We start from the raw sequence: 15,904 nt of genomic DNA on the forward strand, positions 1-15,904 counted from the left end.
CTTGTACATAATTACTTAAGAGAATTCATTCAAACTATGAATTTGTTATTGAAAAATCGAGAAATGTAATAAGTCTGGAGAAATGTAATGCAATAAGTCATGCAGAGTTTTGGAAAAAGATAGCGCTACGAAACTGTGAGTAAAATTTTAATGGGTTTGATTCTCGTTTCGTCACATATTTAATCAAAAACGTAAAAAATTAAATACAAAATCATTGCTTATTTATCCGTTAAAATGGTACGTAAATAATAGGTACTACGTCCATCGCAATTACTTCGTAACAATAAGTAACATTTATCTATTTAATCTACATAATAAAATTAATATTTTAAAGCATAGAGTCCATTTGGTTGTTCTCTGGAATTATTGTTTTAATAAGCTTTTACTCAGGAAGTTTAAAGATATATCATAAGTAATAAAGTACTATCAATGGAACCTGAATAGTTTTTTTTTTCAAATAGGGGAAATTATTTTTACAATCTATCTGCGCGGCGTAAAGAAAAGATTAGGGCGAAAAGAGTCCCCGAGAACAAAATCTACAGCTTCAATATAGAGTGCAATATGTAGTTGGATGGAAACAATACTTATTCCAAAGTCTGATAATAAAATTAGCATGCCCAACAAATAAATAATCAATAAAAGATAAAGCAATCTTAGATTAGATACAACCTTCAAAACGAATCATTTTCTTAAATTCGCAGTTGTAAACTAGACGTAGTAAAATGGATACTAATGTGGGATTTAAAATTACCAGTTCAAAAACAGCCGCGACATCAGATGGTAAAACCTATTTATTTATTTTTATTCTTTGACAGATTTCTTGTTCATTTGTCTAACCTAAATGTAATTTGAGAGTTTTTAATTCAACTTTCGCGTTCAATTTGTAGATGTAACCCTAACATTTTTTAAATGTATTCCACCGCCACGCCTGTATGAACGCTTCAAAACAATATATTTTTGAATGATTTTCACCAACAGATAGTTTTATTATTCAGGGAAACTTAAGTAAAGTTTTATGTGAATTGTCTGTAATATAACGATTACTCTTGAAGAGGTCGCAATTATTTTGACAAAATACACGAAGTTCACTCGGGTCGAAATAAGTTTAATACAACTTTCAGTTCAAGGATACTTTATAGGAAGGAAATATTAAAAATGAAATTATTAAAAATTATAGAATACAATCGTTAAGTGAACGTGATTATTTAAGACGTCATGTGGTACATTGTGTTTTAATTGCATTGCTAAGCATTTAATATGTATTTCTTTATAAGTGTAAATTTTGTTAAAAAAAATTATTGACAGTGCCGTCAATTATACTAATTTCTGAATTTGAGAAATATGTTTAAATTAGGGATGCATCGATACGATACCGATTTTGATACTCTTATAGAATCGCCCATACCGATATATCGGCAAAGCTAAAGTATCGCCGATATACCGGTGTCGGTATCGGATGCATCTTCTTATAATGCCATCCCCATCCATCCATCCTTGCGAAGGTTGGCGATCATACTAGCTATTTTAATTTTGGATGCCGCGCTTCTAAACATTGACTTGGTGCTTTGACCAAACCATTGTCTCAAGTTCTTCAACCAGGATGTGCGTCTACGGTCAGGTCTCCTTTTTCGGATGCATCCCTAATTTAAATATATAACAAGGGTGAAATATTGAAATTAATTTTCAAGTGAATAACTTTTTCTAAACACTAGTCAGTGTTATGTCATACAAACTTAAATTATGCAAAGTAAAATTGTGCAACTCATTTTGCGTTATTAATTAAGTTAATAACGTTAATATTATTCAGCTATATTTTTTATAAATATACCTATCATTTTATTCAAGAAACAGCTTTCCCACTGGGTTGTGACCTTAAATTTCATAAAATAATTGCGAGTATTTTTTTATATTTATATAAATATATAAAAAAAATATTAAAAAATACAATTAATTGTAAACTAAGTTTTTTTATCTGTGTGTCGTGAATGATTAGTTATCGTAAATAGTTTTGTAATTAACAACAAAATTATCGATAACGATACCTAGGCCTCACATATTTCCTATAATATAGAATACTTTTCATTGAAATTCATGATCGTGACACACAATCTGGTATTTATATTTTTATCAATAGCATTTTTATCTTGTAAAATACTTATATATTACGTGTGACGTTCGTTTTGATTGATACATTTCCGTGTTGCACCAGGGCTGGATTTAGAAGCCTCGGGGTAACGAAAGGATGGATGGCCCCCTGGCCCCAAATTATTTTCTAATTAAAATAAAAAAAAAATCCGTTGAGTTTTTAATAAAAAAAATATTGTTAAATCAAGATTATTTTAGAATTTAACAAAAATATATCAAAAGAAATGTTGTTTACTAGTGTTTACTACTCGGAATTTAAAATGTATTTTTCCAAAGTCTCTATTGTAGGGAGCTCCTCTATTGCTGGGGGGCGATGTTTAGGGTTGCCCTAAATCCGACATTTCCGATACAACGTTATCATAGAGTTAAAGAAAACACCTTTTTACGGATTATAGTTATGTATTATTGTAGTCACCGTGACCACGCACGCTGTAAAGCACGCGAAACGTCGGTTTAAATTTAAAATTATGTCTAAATGATTATAAGTTTAAATACAATAATACATAACTATAATCCGTAAAAAAGTGTTTTCTTTAAATGTGTAAAAGTTATGTTAACGTATTTTATACGTACCTATGGCTCGCTTATATGCAACGTATTGCTCCAGTGAATATACAATTTCGCTCTTACAGCTCAAGTATAATGTAACGAATTTGGGGTTTCCCTCTTGTGCAACGTTACGGTACGGTCGGGATTCAATTTCGCGTTTTTGTTAATTAATTTTAAATCAATCAATTTTTGACTTTCCGGTACTTTTCACCACATATTTTTAGGTATGAAGAGTCATTGGACAATTATGAAACGTTTTATTGGGTACAGAATCACGTTACGGCGCCTTACATGGGGGGCTGGGGGGTCAAGAACCTCTAAAAACTGCGTGACGTCATACTTGAACGCTCCCTATAATTACTTTCATTAATTATAGAGTGCGGTAAATATTGATATATTTTATTTACTACACTCTTTCTACTTACCGTAATTTTCAGTATTACGATTTTGATGAGGTTTAAGTTTCTATTTAGTTTTATTTGTTTTATTTTTCCTTGACAGTTTAAAAAAATTTATACTCTAATATAAAACATGTGTGTAAAATTTGTGAAGTCATATTATGTGTTTGTTTAGCCATTAACTCTACTGTTACCTAACGAGACCTTATAAATCCGAAACGACAAGCGAAATAACTTAAACCTCAAAAACTAAGTATGTTAATGTTTTTATTCATAACAAACCTATAATTAAAAATAAAACTGCTTTTACTAATTAAACTTCTTACGCTTTAGATGCGATATTAACTTAGTATTATATTGTTTCAGCTGAACAAATATCAAAATTACGAGCGTCACAGTCACCCATAGCAATTTCAGTGAATCGGTGTCCGACCTGGTCATCATTAGATCCTCTAAAGTTCAAAGGATACTGGAATAATGACTCCCACGGGGTTCTTCTGAACACTGGCCAGACAGGTAAATTAAAATAATTATATAACTAATTGCGCTACATCTCTTGGTCTTAGATTTTGAACTCTATATCAGTTTCGTGATTGTTATATATAATAGACAAAGAGGTGATCAGCCTTTTATGCCTGACACTCGCTGACGACTTTTTCATGCCTTCCTTTCATGCCTTCTTCATGTTTAAGTACACTGCACAAGCGAGTGATAAATTGATGTGATGTGAAAAATTCGTCTGATGATATCCATATATTTATTATTTTTACTTTTATCGTAATACTACAGCTAACAAAATATATATCAAAATAAATAATTACACTGAAAATATCGACAAAGATGCAATATAATATTTACCAAGGTTCAAACGTTTACAAGCAATAAAAATATCTGAAATACATTTAACTAAGTAATACCTAATTTGGCTGTGATGTGTGATGGTATAAAAATGAGGGTATAAAGGTGTGTATGCTGATGATTCAGGTGATTTTACGCTACGAATATTTTTTATACTCCTTTGAACCATTTTCTGCAATAACATGTATGTATAAGTCAACGCTTAAAATATATTGGTCTTTGTATGTCCGAGTTAATTGCATAGTTAGTGTTTTTGTGAGGAACATGAAACAAAGCAAAGTTTGATTATTTGAATTTTCTCTGATATATGTTACTATAATTATATTGATAATATATATATGCTATTTTTCATTGAAATATATTACTAGATAACCAAGATAAATTCCTATCACTGTCATATATTATCGTAAAATTAGGGAAAACCTTTTTTTGAAAATGCAGATAAAAAAATATCTGCGTTATTAAATTTGATACAGTCATACACTCAATCAATTGAAAGCATTCCTCTCCTCTTATTAATCGTAACAATATTCTTTCTTATATTCGTCTATACTAATATTATAAAGAGGAAAGGTTTGATTTTTTGTTTGTTTGTTTGTATGAATTGAATAGGCTCCGAAACTACTTGGCAGATTTGAAAAATTCTTTCACTGTTGGAAAGCATCCTGATACATCATTCCTGAGTGACATAGGCTATATTTCATTTTCAAAAAAAATAGGGATCCTTACTAAAATTACGATAACGTAATCCAAGGTGTGAAAAAAATATCAAAAAACTACCTTACATCGCGTGCGCTGCGAAAACTATTGATGATAGAACAAAATGATATGCTACATTTTTTTAGAACACACCATTATCTACAAAAAATTAGCGGCAGCATATCTCTAACTATTATAGTCATGTCACAATAAGCGTTTTTTTATTGAAAAAAAGAAATTAAAATACCACCGCTACAAAAAGCTCTTTATTTGTACCTTGGTATTAACCCTTATCAAAATAAATGATGTATTATTTAAGACTGCTTCAATATCTTTATAGAAGCTCTCTAGCGAGGAAAATAATAATACTTAATAAAACGTGCTTTTCATCAGCATTGCACCCGTGCGAAGCCGGGGCGAATCACTAGTTAAGTAATATTTCCAAACTATGTAATAATTATAACACAACAAATCTATTATATTTAAATAATGTTTTTAGGTAATAGAAGAATCTCAATGATTACCAAAGCAACAATAAAAATCATGGAATCGACCAGAACATTTCCTGATAATCCGAGCCTGTATTAAATGAGAGTACTAAACACTTAAAAAATAATCAAAGAAAAGTCTCATTTTAGGCAATATTTATATTGAGAATTAAAAATCATCTAAAAGTCTATATTTTAACGTTAAAATAACGAATTCTTTCGCAAAAGTAGACTTTTATGTTTATCAGTTAAATTTAGTATATACGCTTCGTTTGTGGAAATAGTTGACGTCGTATTTTCACCTTTTTATAGTCTTAGAATTGTATTTAAGTGTGTTTATCCATAACGTACAATTACGTTCGCAAGCATGACCTTAAATATTTGTTGAACAAAAATACCTTTGTAAGTTAGCAAGGCGCCTGCGAGACAATAATGTAACTATTTTACCAAATCAGTCATGAACTGAGATAAGATATTGGAAATTCTACAGAATTATCTTATCAATATTAAGTCACATTTCAATAAATAATACTAAGCCTTCACTACTGGATATTATGTAAATTTTATAGACTTTGAAAAATTATGATAAACATGTCAAAATGTTGTCAGAGAAGTAATGTTCTTACTAAATAAATATTGTTTGTTCTTAGCCTTATACCAATGATATATAATAATTTTTATATACAATGAACATTAGTGTTCAGTTAAATATATTTCCGATGATCACAGTAGGTAAACAGTATTAAAGTATAATCAACTTAAAAGGCACGCAAAATTTAGTTAGTATTAGTAGTATCTTTAAATTTTTCAATCATGTCGAGACTTAAAGAATGTCGACTTATTGATAAACGTATTTATAGCTAGTTATAATTCAATAAATTAAGCTAATGTGGGTACAATTTCAAAAGAGTGTCGGTTCCGCAACGTCTACTTAGCTAATTCAATTTTAGAAGTTCATCTGGGTCGTAAAACTTCACAATGCTTTTTCTAAGTCTTCCTTGTTATTTGCAATCTTCATCAGGCTCGATCCCCACTTTTACGATCTTGTTTAGATGTCCAGCCCACATATGTTATTTCTTTATCACACATACATAGACTGTATAAAATGTTGATAACTACATTTTGTTGGAAATTTCAGCTGTATAGAAATTATTAGTATCAAAAATATTTTTCCTTCTCACTTTACGAAAAGGAGGTATAATTACTTAAGAGCACTTGAATAATTCAACGCTATTTTCGCTTTAAAACTGCTTTTATACAATATATAATAAATGGTTGTCAACATGTTGTAATAACAAAAATATTAATTTACACACATATAGCATCATAAACGCCTATTAGCGGCTCTCGCAGACCACACTCGACACATATATATGAAATAAAAAAGTTTTATTTAAACTAATTAACTTTCCGTCGGAAAGCTTTGATAAAACTCGTTAACTATTTGATAAACTATAATGACTGTTATACTGTTTTAGCATATTTCACATTTGACTCTGCAACACGGCCGATATTGAGTGGTGGTCCGCTGATAGGGGAATACATATTTGAGCAGATGCACTTTCATTGGTCGGTTGATGACTTCACTGGCTGTGAACATGTGCTTGATGGACATGGGTTAGTATTTCTTTTAGTCGCGTTAGCCATAACGGCTTACCATATTCAATATTATCAGTTAGTTTCTTCTTGTGAAAATTATGAAACGTCACTAAAAAGCACAGTTTCACACACACACACATTCACAGTGAATTGCCTGAACACAGAGAAGATATAATTAATGAATTAAATGAGTATCTATGTAGTCTTCACTAGTAGTTAGTTTAAATAATTTAAATTTTAAGTTTAAATAATTATTCGCTCTTTTGTCGTTGATTAATTTTATGGTTAAGACGATTAGTCGTGATTTTTCAATATATTCAGATAATAATTGGAGTTAATCATTATTATCTTTGACGAAAACAAAATTCCGCGATTTATCTAGATGAATATAAAACCACAAAGCTTATCGTTCATGATAAAAATTGAGTTTTTTTTTAAATATTATGGAGTTGTAAACAGGATTAAAAAGACGAAATAGACCTACACCAAACAATGTAGATGTTCTTAAAGCTTTTTACGCCTATATTTATAAATACATATATGATATTTTTCCGATAAAAAACCAGTTCCTAAGCTAAACGCGTTAAACCAAACTATTCAGCTTATAAAGCAAAATATTGTAACTTCTCGTCATCTGTATTTGTGATAGTGAAATACTCTTTAATTCAAAAAGAAACATTGCCTCAAACATTAACTCTGATAGATACAACAAAGGAATTATTATAAAGTATCCTTAAGTAAATGACAGCTAGCCGTAAACTTCTGCTATCTTGTCTCTCAGTAGGCTTAACAAGGATTGGAGTTTGATATAATTTTGACGTTTATTTGCCGTCTTAACTAAATAAATAAATATAGGATGTACAAATAATTATAAGTTTAAATACAATAATACATAACTATAATCCGTTAAAAAGTGTTTTTCTTTAAATGTGTAAAAGTTATGTTAATAAAAGACAATACTAAATAAACATAGTCTTTATTAACTTTTAATCTTTTATTTAATCTTACATTTTACATTATTTTAACATTTTATCTTATTTCTACTTATACTTATTAACGAAATTTAATTAAGGTAAATGTAAATATTATCCCATTAGACACCGGTTTCTTGATTGTCTTGCTTTTCAGTATAGGCCTCCCCAAGTATTCTCCACAAAGATCTATCTATTGCTTTCCTCTTCCATGTGGCTCCTGCCACCTTTTTAATATCATCTTCCCATCTACGATGTTGTCTACCTTTACTTCTCGTTTTATGTCTAGGTCACCATTCCACCGTCTTAACTAAATGCTGTTAAATACGTCTCTTAAAATTAATAAGGGGAGAGCAATGAAATACGGCACATATATTTTTTTCAGATACGCAGCAGAATGCCATCTTGTACATTACAATAGTAAATATGAATCTATGGAAGTAGCTGTGGCAAACCCTGATGGTTTGGCAGTCGTGGGATTCCTTCTAGAGGCAGTTGATGCTCCTAACCCAAGTTTTGACTGGTTTGTTGAAGCCTTAGACCAGATTAAGAAGCAAGATAATGCTGTTCAATTACCTTCCGGTGAGTGATTATACGTTTAGAAAGAACATTATAGGCCATCAATGGATTATAATAAAATAATTTCATTTGTTACCATGGTATTTATTACCTCAATATCCAACCAAATGGTTCATACTCTCACGTGCGAGTATGGTTAATTGTATGAAACAATAAAATATCTATGCTGTATCAAAATGTATGCTGGACCAAAGAACGCAGTGTCTAGAACATACGTGCCCTTTTAGCGACTTGTAATTAGTATAATACCTCGCAATTATCTTCAATCTTTTTCATGAAATATTTAAATTATAAAATCATACCTTGAAAATTTAGATCAGAGCAAATGAAAATTGTTGTCTTAATGAATCTGAAAACTATAGTCTGATATTTTCTATTAAAAATGTATTAATTGTGTATTTATTCTGTTTCGCTCTTTCCTTGATATTTTTAAGACTTAGGGTCTGTTTCACAATGTCCGGATAAGTTCCAAATAAGCTATTTATTACTTATTGGTAGGATAAACTAGTGTTTGTAGCGTTTCACGACTGTTAGATAGCGCTATTCGTCATGAAACGCGAAGTTTCTTATTCGGAATTTTTATCTTTCGAATAACTTGTGTTGCATAGCCATTTGGTACTTTATCCATACATTGTGAAACAGGCCCTAATTACCGTAAGTTTCTTGATTTCTCTAGATGTTATCTTTTGTGTATGATATATTGCCCTTATACCATTCATAGCAGTGAACAGTCGGGCATCGAAGTTAGGCCCTCAGGGTCGTGAGCCGCAGACCTTGTTTAAATAACACTGGTCCTCATATACGTTATATACTAACCCTTGTTATAAGAGCTCCTTTACTTACAGCGTCATTAGCTTGGATGGATAGAGCGGAAGTAACAACTGGTAGCTATGTTACGTACAAAGGATCATTAACGACGCCGCCATACACAGAATGTGTTACTTGGATCATATATGAGAAACCAGTCCAGATTGGTAGCGAACAGGTTAGTTTTCCAGGGAGTTTTTCATACAATTTAGGGTGGGGTGGGTTAAAGTCCTAATATGTTTAATCCAAAAATATTATTACGTATATTGTTTACAGAGAACAATGCAAGGAGTTCATTTTTGAAAAAATAGAGTTGCTTGATCTTTGAATTAACATATTTGTCCCACAAGATTTTACAATTTTCTGTTGATAAATATACGTCATATCAAAAGATATTGATTAAAGAAATTCTGGCAAAGAAATATGAACAAAGCTCTATAAAAAGCATAAGATCGATAAACAAAATTATTGAATGTGATTCATTTGCCTAATTACCTTTAGTGTAAAAATTTAAATCTCATTAAAAACCAAAAAGTCGTGCGTAGTGTGTAGTATTCTGATTTTGCAGTTTTACAGAAAAAAACCAAAAACACTGTAAATGAATAAAGATACTTAGTTCTATTTGTTTAACTGTCTAATTCCTAAATAAAACTGTAAACTCTTATTAGTTTCGCTTATGAGCAGTTTAGAAATGATTCCAATCAGTTTTAAACATTAATAGTGTATAGTTTAATGCAGGACAATCCTATATGTTTATGAACTTATCTGGCATGGGTACAATTTATTAGTGAAGTTTCAACTCAACTTAATTACTTTAATTTAAAATCATGCGTATTAAGAAACTGCAAAATAAAAGTTGTTTTTTATATTCTTGTTACAGCTGGGACTATTAAGACAATTGGAGGGTGTCGACAAAACGCCAATCGAACGGAATGTAAGGCCCACTCAGAGGCACCCACCAGGACACTCCGTTATTTACGTTAAACAAGTGAAAGCGAAACTGTGACCAAATATTTGTTATTGTATTATATTTATTTCAAATGATTTGATGTTTTCTTGAAAAAACAAATGAAAAATAAATCGACCAACAAATGTTACCTACAATCTACAAAAATCAAATTGTAACCATCTATTTAAATCTAAATTGCTCAAAATTCCTGCACACATCTCCATTGTAGTTGCAACGTGTTCATACATTTTTACATAGAATATGTTTCGTATTGTGAAATCCATTGGTGAAGCCTCCAAGAAAATATTAGAAACAGTTGTCGTTTCTGACGTATCACCTTCCGGTAGATTAAGAATTAATTGCCGAATTCTAAAGTACTCATAATCAAATTTATCTATCAACTGCCCAAGTAGAATGTTGACAGCTCGGTATTTTTCCTGCATAATGTCGTCTTCTTCATACCAAGGTTTAAGTAAATGAAGGTGGGATTTCCTTAGCAGCTCGTAATATTTCATTCTGTCATCGTATTCTTTTTCTACCATTGCACTTCTCCAGCTTGTTATTGAGAGATCCCAAGTCTCATTAGGTAACATTTCCGAATATAAATCTCTGAGATTTGTAACTTCTGTCTGATGATAGAAACAGACGGGATTTTTCATAATAAACATATCTTTTTCAAGAAGCAGCTTTTTGTAAGGATAAGCTTCGGGTTTAATACTAACTGCTTTAGTAATGGTATCGTCAATTAAGCTCATAATAATGTTTCGTGAGGCGGCATGATTTATTTTTCCTTCTAGCTTACCAGCCTTTCTTATCAATCTTTCTATGTTTTCAACCGAATCACCAGTTAAATTAATGATAAATTTTTCTGTAAGAGTATCAAAAAAACAAACGTTGCTAGTACTTAGCTCCCATATTTCATTGTATATTCCAGGTTTGTCTGATATAAATGTAAAACATAATTCTTTTTCTTGGCCAGGGTATAAACTACCTTCATTTTTATTAAAGAAAAATACTTGTTCTAGAGGCTCTTCCGGAATAAATGGAAGCGATCGTTTTATCTTTTTCCAACAGTATTTTATCATTACTGTTCCTGGATTTTTTACGAAAAGTTTACACCTGCCAGCTCGATTGATTGGTGTATTAAAATAATAAGACCATGTATTACAAGACTCATGACATAATTCTTTTTGCATGGCTCTTAGATGAGATATTTTATGATCGTGTATATCTTTGATGAATAGAGAGTTGTTTATTTTTAGAGCGTAAATTGAACAGGTTGCTTCATCTCCTCGAGTTATTACAGTAGAAAGCGTCACTTTTGGCAGAGGCGGTATTTTTGGCGGCGCTGGCTTTGGTTTATTGCCTCTTACTAATAATTCGTCTATATCCGGCCTGTAAGAGCCAAAAATAGTTGAAATTTACTTATCTTTAATTATTTCTTAAAATCTATCATAAGTATTTATAAAACCTATATAACCTGAATGGGTCAATTTTTTTAATCTGCTCCTTTAGGTCGTTTTCCCTTTTTTCTCGGTATTGCATGTACTCGTGGTCTAAGTTACCGCATGGTTTTCGTTCTGGTACTCCAATAATACCTTTCTCTGTTTCTTGTATGTATTTTGGTACTCCTATATGTTGTATAACTCGAGGAAGGCCCTTCTCTTCTTTTGTTCTTTGTATTTCGTACACATTTTCACAATAGCAACCTTGTTTTAGTCGCTGTGGTTGTTCCCACAAATAACCACGTACTGTCGGTTTTTTCTCGATTTGGGCATGTTCCAGAACGATTTTTCTTTCTTTATCCTCACGTATTTTCTCTAATAAATTCATAGTGAGGTCGGCTGGTGGTCTGTCAGTTTTTTGTGCCAAATGCAGTGTTTCTTCTTTTCTAATTTCTATCCATTTTTCCCACACTAACAGTTCTCGATCCGGATACACTTCCATTTGCTTATATTTTGGTTTAGATTCCTGGTTTTGCATTTTAAAAGATGTTTTAGCAATTATTTTCTAGTTTGACCGACAAGTGTCAAATCAAGTCAATGTATTAAGTTGTAGTTTATGGTTGCTACGTAAGCATACAAAATTAAGATGAATAATTTTGCATCTATATCATTTGAACCATGCATTTCATATTCATAATTAATTGTGCTCATATATATGATAATTGTAATATATTTATTACAAATTATAAACAATTATTTATAATAATATTAATCAATGCCTCAAAAAGCTATAACGAAGTGTTAGATAAACGTGTGTGTCATTTCAAAGTCACATCAGTATATTGTGACAGTATGTAAAGTTATTTTGATTTTAAAACTTGTAAACCAAAAAAAAAATTGTGTATTAATTTCGGCTTTAAATTATTATGTTATATTTATAATGTTAAAAGCCACGGCAGTCGCACAAACAGGTACTATAGAAACCGAATTTAACTACGTTATAAATTCTAACATGTATTTATAAGTAGTATACGTACCACAATAAAACGTTAGATGGTAAAAATGGTTTAATATTCCAACCGAAAGCAAGGAATACAATTCTTATAAAATGTTCAAACCAAATACCTTTCTTAACAGTTCTAAGCCATTTTCAAAAGCTCTTTATAAATGGCTTACGATTTGTTTCATTCATATTGGGTATCATAATACAAACATTCTCAAATTCCATTAAAATATTATTTTAAACTTAATTTTCATCTACATGAATATTATAAAGAGGAAAATTTGTTTCGTACGATTGAAACGAATAAACTTAAAAAGTACTGGACTGATTTCAAACCTTTCACCGTTCAAATTCATTATCCATATTTTTTTTAATATGTATTTAAATATCTAGTCGTGTGACTGGGATAGGCCGCAAATGAACAATATATTAGTGCAAGCAAATTAAGTATTTTCATTATAGAGGAGGAAGAAGCACCTAAGGAAGAAGTTAAAACTGTACCTCAATATGGCAGTGTAGCCTGGATTTACTACTTGAGTGAAACAGAAGGACACCTACCGACACCGATCAATGTATCTATTACAGCATCATTATCCTACCCATGTCCGGAACTTAAGTGGTACAATTTTGACGTCTACCCGCACAAAATAAAATTGACGAATACTGGATACACAGGTGGTTTATAGCGGACTATTTGTAAGTCTCGGTAGCTAATTAATTGCGGCATGACTCTGAGATCGATGACCCTAATGAAACCTAGAGATTTTCTTTCTTCGTAGTTATTTCTTACTAGTACTGTACGAAAGCGTCAAGTGTAATAAAAATTATAAAAAAATACTGATAAAGCTTTAGGTACTTCGTATTCTGTCACACTGATTTTTCAATTTTCTATACAGAAGCGTATCCCTAAATTTATTTCATCTTAAAATCCCCGACTTCACACACCCCATCTTACCTTTTTCACAGAAGTGACAGGCTTTTTAGGAGATTAAAAGAACGTCGTGTCTTCAAAGGTCAAATACCTTGTCTTCTATTTGTACATGTGTTCATATTTCAATTGTTTTTTTTTTATTTAAAGCCAAAAGTAGCAGGCATCAACACTACATGCGTTTAAAAAATGTTTTCCTAACTATATTTTCTTACGTAATAAACTGTCTATGTTTATGATTGAAATAAATATTTTCCATCAGGGTAAGAATCGTAATTAACAAGCTTAACTACTAGGGTAATATTTATAACTGCCGTTAATTAATTACATAATAAAAGGTAGTCTGGTTTCGTCATCACATTTATTAAATGTAATTCGCACTAAGCATATTTTTATTTGGTTGTGGTTTATTTTTAGTGATACTTGGGGCAAAATGGCGCACAGAACGTCCATATTTGGAGGGAGGACCGTTTTTAGAAAAACATGTATTGTCACAAGTCCATTTTCACTGGGGTAAAAATATGATGGAAGGTAGCGAGCATACAGTCGATAAAAGGCGATATCCTGGTGAAATGCAGGTTTTACTTAATAGATTTGTTTACACAACTAAGTTTGTCGACCGCATTTACATACTCACCAAAGATTTTGTAATTCACGCATTATACTTGCCTATATCTTTTCTCGTTATTCCTATTCCGGAATGCATTGGAATGCTCCGATATAGAAACTAACATGAGTACTCGTACATTGGAATGTTTTATAATAATTATAATAGTTTAGGTGTTTGTTTTCATACTATTGTTTTATTGTTTAGAATATCATGTTAGAAAGAGGTTTTATCTGGCCAGTAACAAACATTACTGTTCTTAAAACGTCTTGTTGTTAGAAAACGAAATCTACGTCTACAAACTATAGAAATATTATATATAATAGTTGAGTTATTTAAAATGTGAAATATCAAAATCATATGAACATTGAATCATGCAATAAATAGATTGAGTCATTCTTGTAGTTAATAGTAGTTAATAAATATTTTCGAGTGTATAATTCGAAATTCTTTATTAACTACTATATGCGATAATTCCAGCACAATATATTACGTTTTGAATAAGTTTAAAACATTTGTCAGAATAATTATTATTTAGAGCGATTTAATTAATGTACTGGATTAAGAACAATAGTTTGATATATTAAAATATGTATAAGCGACTCCAGCCTACTACTACTACTACAATATAGTAGGAATTAAGTGCTTGTAATAACAAATTCGAAGAAAGTGACCTTCAACTATCTGTAGTTTATACTAGGATTCTTTTATTTGAAAAATAACCTTAACCTTAAACTTTGATAGGTGACATTTTTTAAGGCGGATTACATGACACAAGAAGAAGCATTACGCCACAACGATGGAGTCGTTATGGTGTGTTATATGATCAAAGTATGTAAAAAATTAAATATATTTTATTTATTATTTTTATATTTTACCTTTAATGTTAATAACATTAACATTAATTTTCAATAAAAGTACGTAACTTTATTCTCTATGGGATATTGTCTGTAATTTCCTTAAACGTAACTTATCGTCCATTTACGTTTTCCGGTTGAGTCTATAGGGTTAAGGGGCGTCAACATCTTATATTCCTATAAATGTATTCCGTAGTACGGAGTGAATCCTGACGAGCGTCTAAGTTGGATAATTGAAGGGTTTCCAAGGATTCAAGAAGCCCAAACTCATACACGGGTTGGCCCGTATCCTATGTCTCGACTGCTTCCAATGTTTTATGAAGATTACTTTCTGTATTGGGGAGGCTTAGACACAGTGCTGGGTGAAAACTATGTCGTTAGATGGCTTGTACCGCGAAAATCATTGTTTGCTTCTTTTGATCAAGTAAGAACAAAATACTTTAAAAATTAAAGACTCCCAAATCGCCTCAAATTTAGAAAGAGAACAATTAAATCTAGACAAAAGTTTGGATTATACTAGACTAGCCTTAATATTATGATATTTACAAATTATCCTGTAAGAGAAACTATAAATTGAAAATAATAATTCGTAGATGAAAGCATTCCGAAAATTATGGAACCCTTGGGATGAGCCCAATCTTTGTAACTTTAGACAATTGCAAGATCGCCAAGATAGGAACGTTTTATTTATTAGCCCACACTGGAATTTGTACAACTCTTTACTTCCAACACCAAGAATACCCGAAGAATCGATATCAGTACTATCGTCAAATTATCAAAAAAATCATTGGATGTTACCGCCTAAAAATGCCTACATGTTACCAAAAGAAGAGGTTACTGAAGATTAAGACAGAAATTAGTAAGACAATAGCTATATTTTATTTACATTTCACTGTAGATGATGAAAGTTTGGATTCAAATCTCAGTTAAGATGTGGGAAGGCCCTTAATACTATTGTGTTTATAAATAAAAGTTAAAGTTAGAATGTAAGTTAATAATTTGACAGTATTTGAATAAAGAAT

At 31.0% G+C, this 15,904-nt stretch overlaps 3 protein-coding genes across 3 annotated transcripts; 2 read left to right on the plus strand and 1 right to left on the minus strand.

The window, feature by feature from the left end:
* Window positions 1–660: 660 nt before the first annotated feature.
* Window positions 661–10,137, plus strand: LOC111004159 (carbonic anhydrase 1). Its single transcript, XM_022275037.2, has 6 exons — window positions 661–780; window positions 3,459–3,608; window positions 6,616–6,754; window positions 8,093–8,289; window positions 9,132–9,271; window positions 9,974–10,137. Exons 1-6 carry the CDS (start codon window positions 723–725, stop codon window positions 10,097–10,099), a joined length of 810 nt encoding a protein of 269 aa, XP_022130729.1. The 5' UTR covers window positions 661–722; the 3' UTR covers window positions 10,100–10,137.
* LOC111004160 (MYCBP-associated protein) lies at window positions 10,134–12,184 on the minus strand. The gene is made up of 2 exons (XM_022275038.2): window positions 11,523–12,184; window positions 10,134–11,437 (listed from the first exon to the last, which is right to left on the minus strand). Exons 1-2 carry the CDS (start codon window positions 12,023–12,025, stop codon window positions 10,192–10,194), a joined length of 1,749 nt encoding a protein of 582 aa, XP_022130730.2. The 5' UTR covers window positions 12,026–12,184; the 3' UTR covers window positions 10,134–10,191.
* Window positions 12,185–12,654: 470 nt separating this feature from the next.
* LOC111004177 (carbonic anhydrase 2-like) lies at window positions 12,655–15,735 on the plus strand. The gene is made up of 6 exons (XM_045629009.1): window positions 12,655–12,684; window positions 12,901–13,165; window positions 13,836–13,996; window positions 14,770–14,856; window positions 15,079–15,306; window positions 15,476–15,735. The coding sequence occupies exons 1-6, from the start codon at window positions 12,655–12,657 to the stop codon at window positions 15,728–15,730; spliced, it is 1,026 nt and encodes a 341-aa protein (XP_045484965.1). The 3' UTR covers window positions 15,731–15,735.
* Window positions 15,736–15,904: the final 169 nt, after the last annotated feature.

This window comes from Pieris rapae, chromosome 7 (assembly GCF_905147795.1).
Source record: "Pieris rapae chromosome 7, ilPieRapa1.1, whole genome shotgun sequence".
Taxonomy (NCBI): Eukaryota; Metazoa; Arthropoda; class Insecta; order Lepidoptera; family Pieridae; genus Pieris; species Pieris rapae.

What these genes read in the sequence shown, in the direction of transcription:
- LOC111004159 (XM_022275037.2), top strand. Translation starts at nt 723, where the DNA reads ATGGATACTAATGTGGGATTTAAAATTACCAGTTCAAAAACAGCCGCG. An exon ending in TCTGAACACTGGCCAGACAG is followed by an intron (nt 3,609 to 6,615) that starts GTAAATTAAAAT and finishes ATACTGTTTTAG; the next exon opens with CATATTTCACATTTGACTCT. An exon ending in TCCAGATTGGTAGCGAACAG is followed by an intron (nt 9,272 to 9,973) that starts GTTAGTTTTCCA and finishes TTCTTGTTACAG; the next exon opens with CTGGGACTATTAAGACAATT.
- LOC111004160 (XM_022275038.2), bottom strand. Translation starts at nt 12,025, where the DNA reads ATGCAAAACCAGGAATCTAAACCAAAATATAAGCAAATGGAAGTGTAT. An exon ending in AAAAAAATTGACCCATTCAG is followed by an intron (nt 11,438 to 11,522) that starts GTTATATAGGTT and finishes TGGCTCTTACAG; the next exon opens with GCCGGATATAGACGAATTAT.
- LOC111004177 (XM_045629009.1), top strand. Translation starts at nt 12,655, where the DNA reads ATGGCTTACGATTTGTTTCATTCATATTGG. An exon ending in GATATCCTGGTGAAATGCAG is followed by an intron (nt 13,997 to 14,769) that starts GTTTTACTTAAT and finishes AAACTTTGATAG; the next exon opens with GTGACATTTTTTAAGGCGGA. An exon ending in TGTTTGCTTCTTTTGATCAA is followed by an intron (nt 15,307 to 15,475) that starts GTAAGAACAAAA and finishes AATAATTCGTAG; the next exon opens with ATGAAAGCATTCCGAAAATT.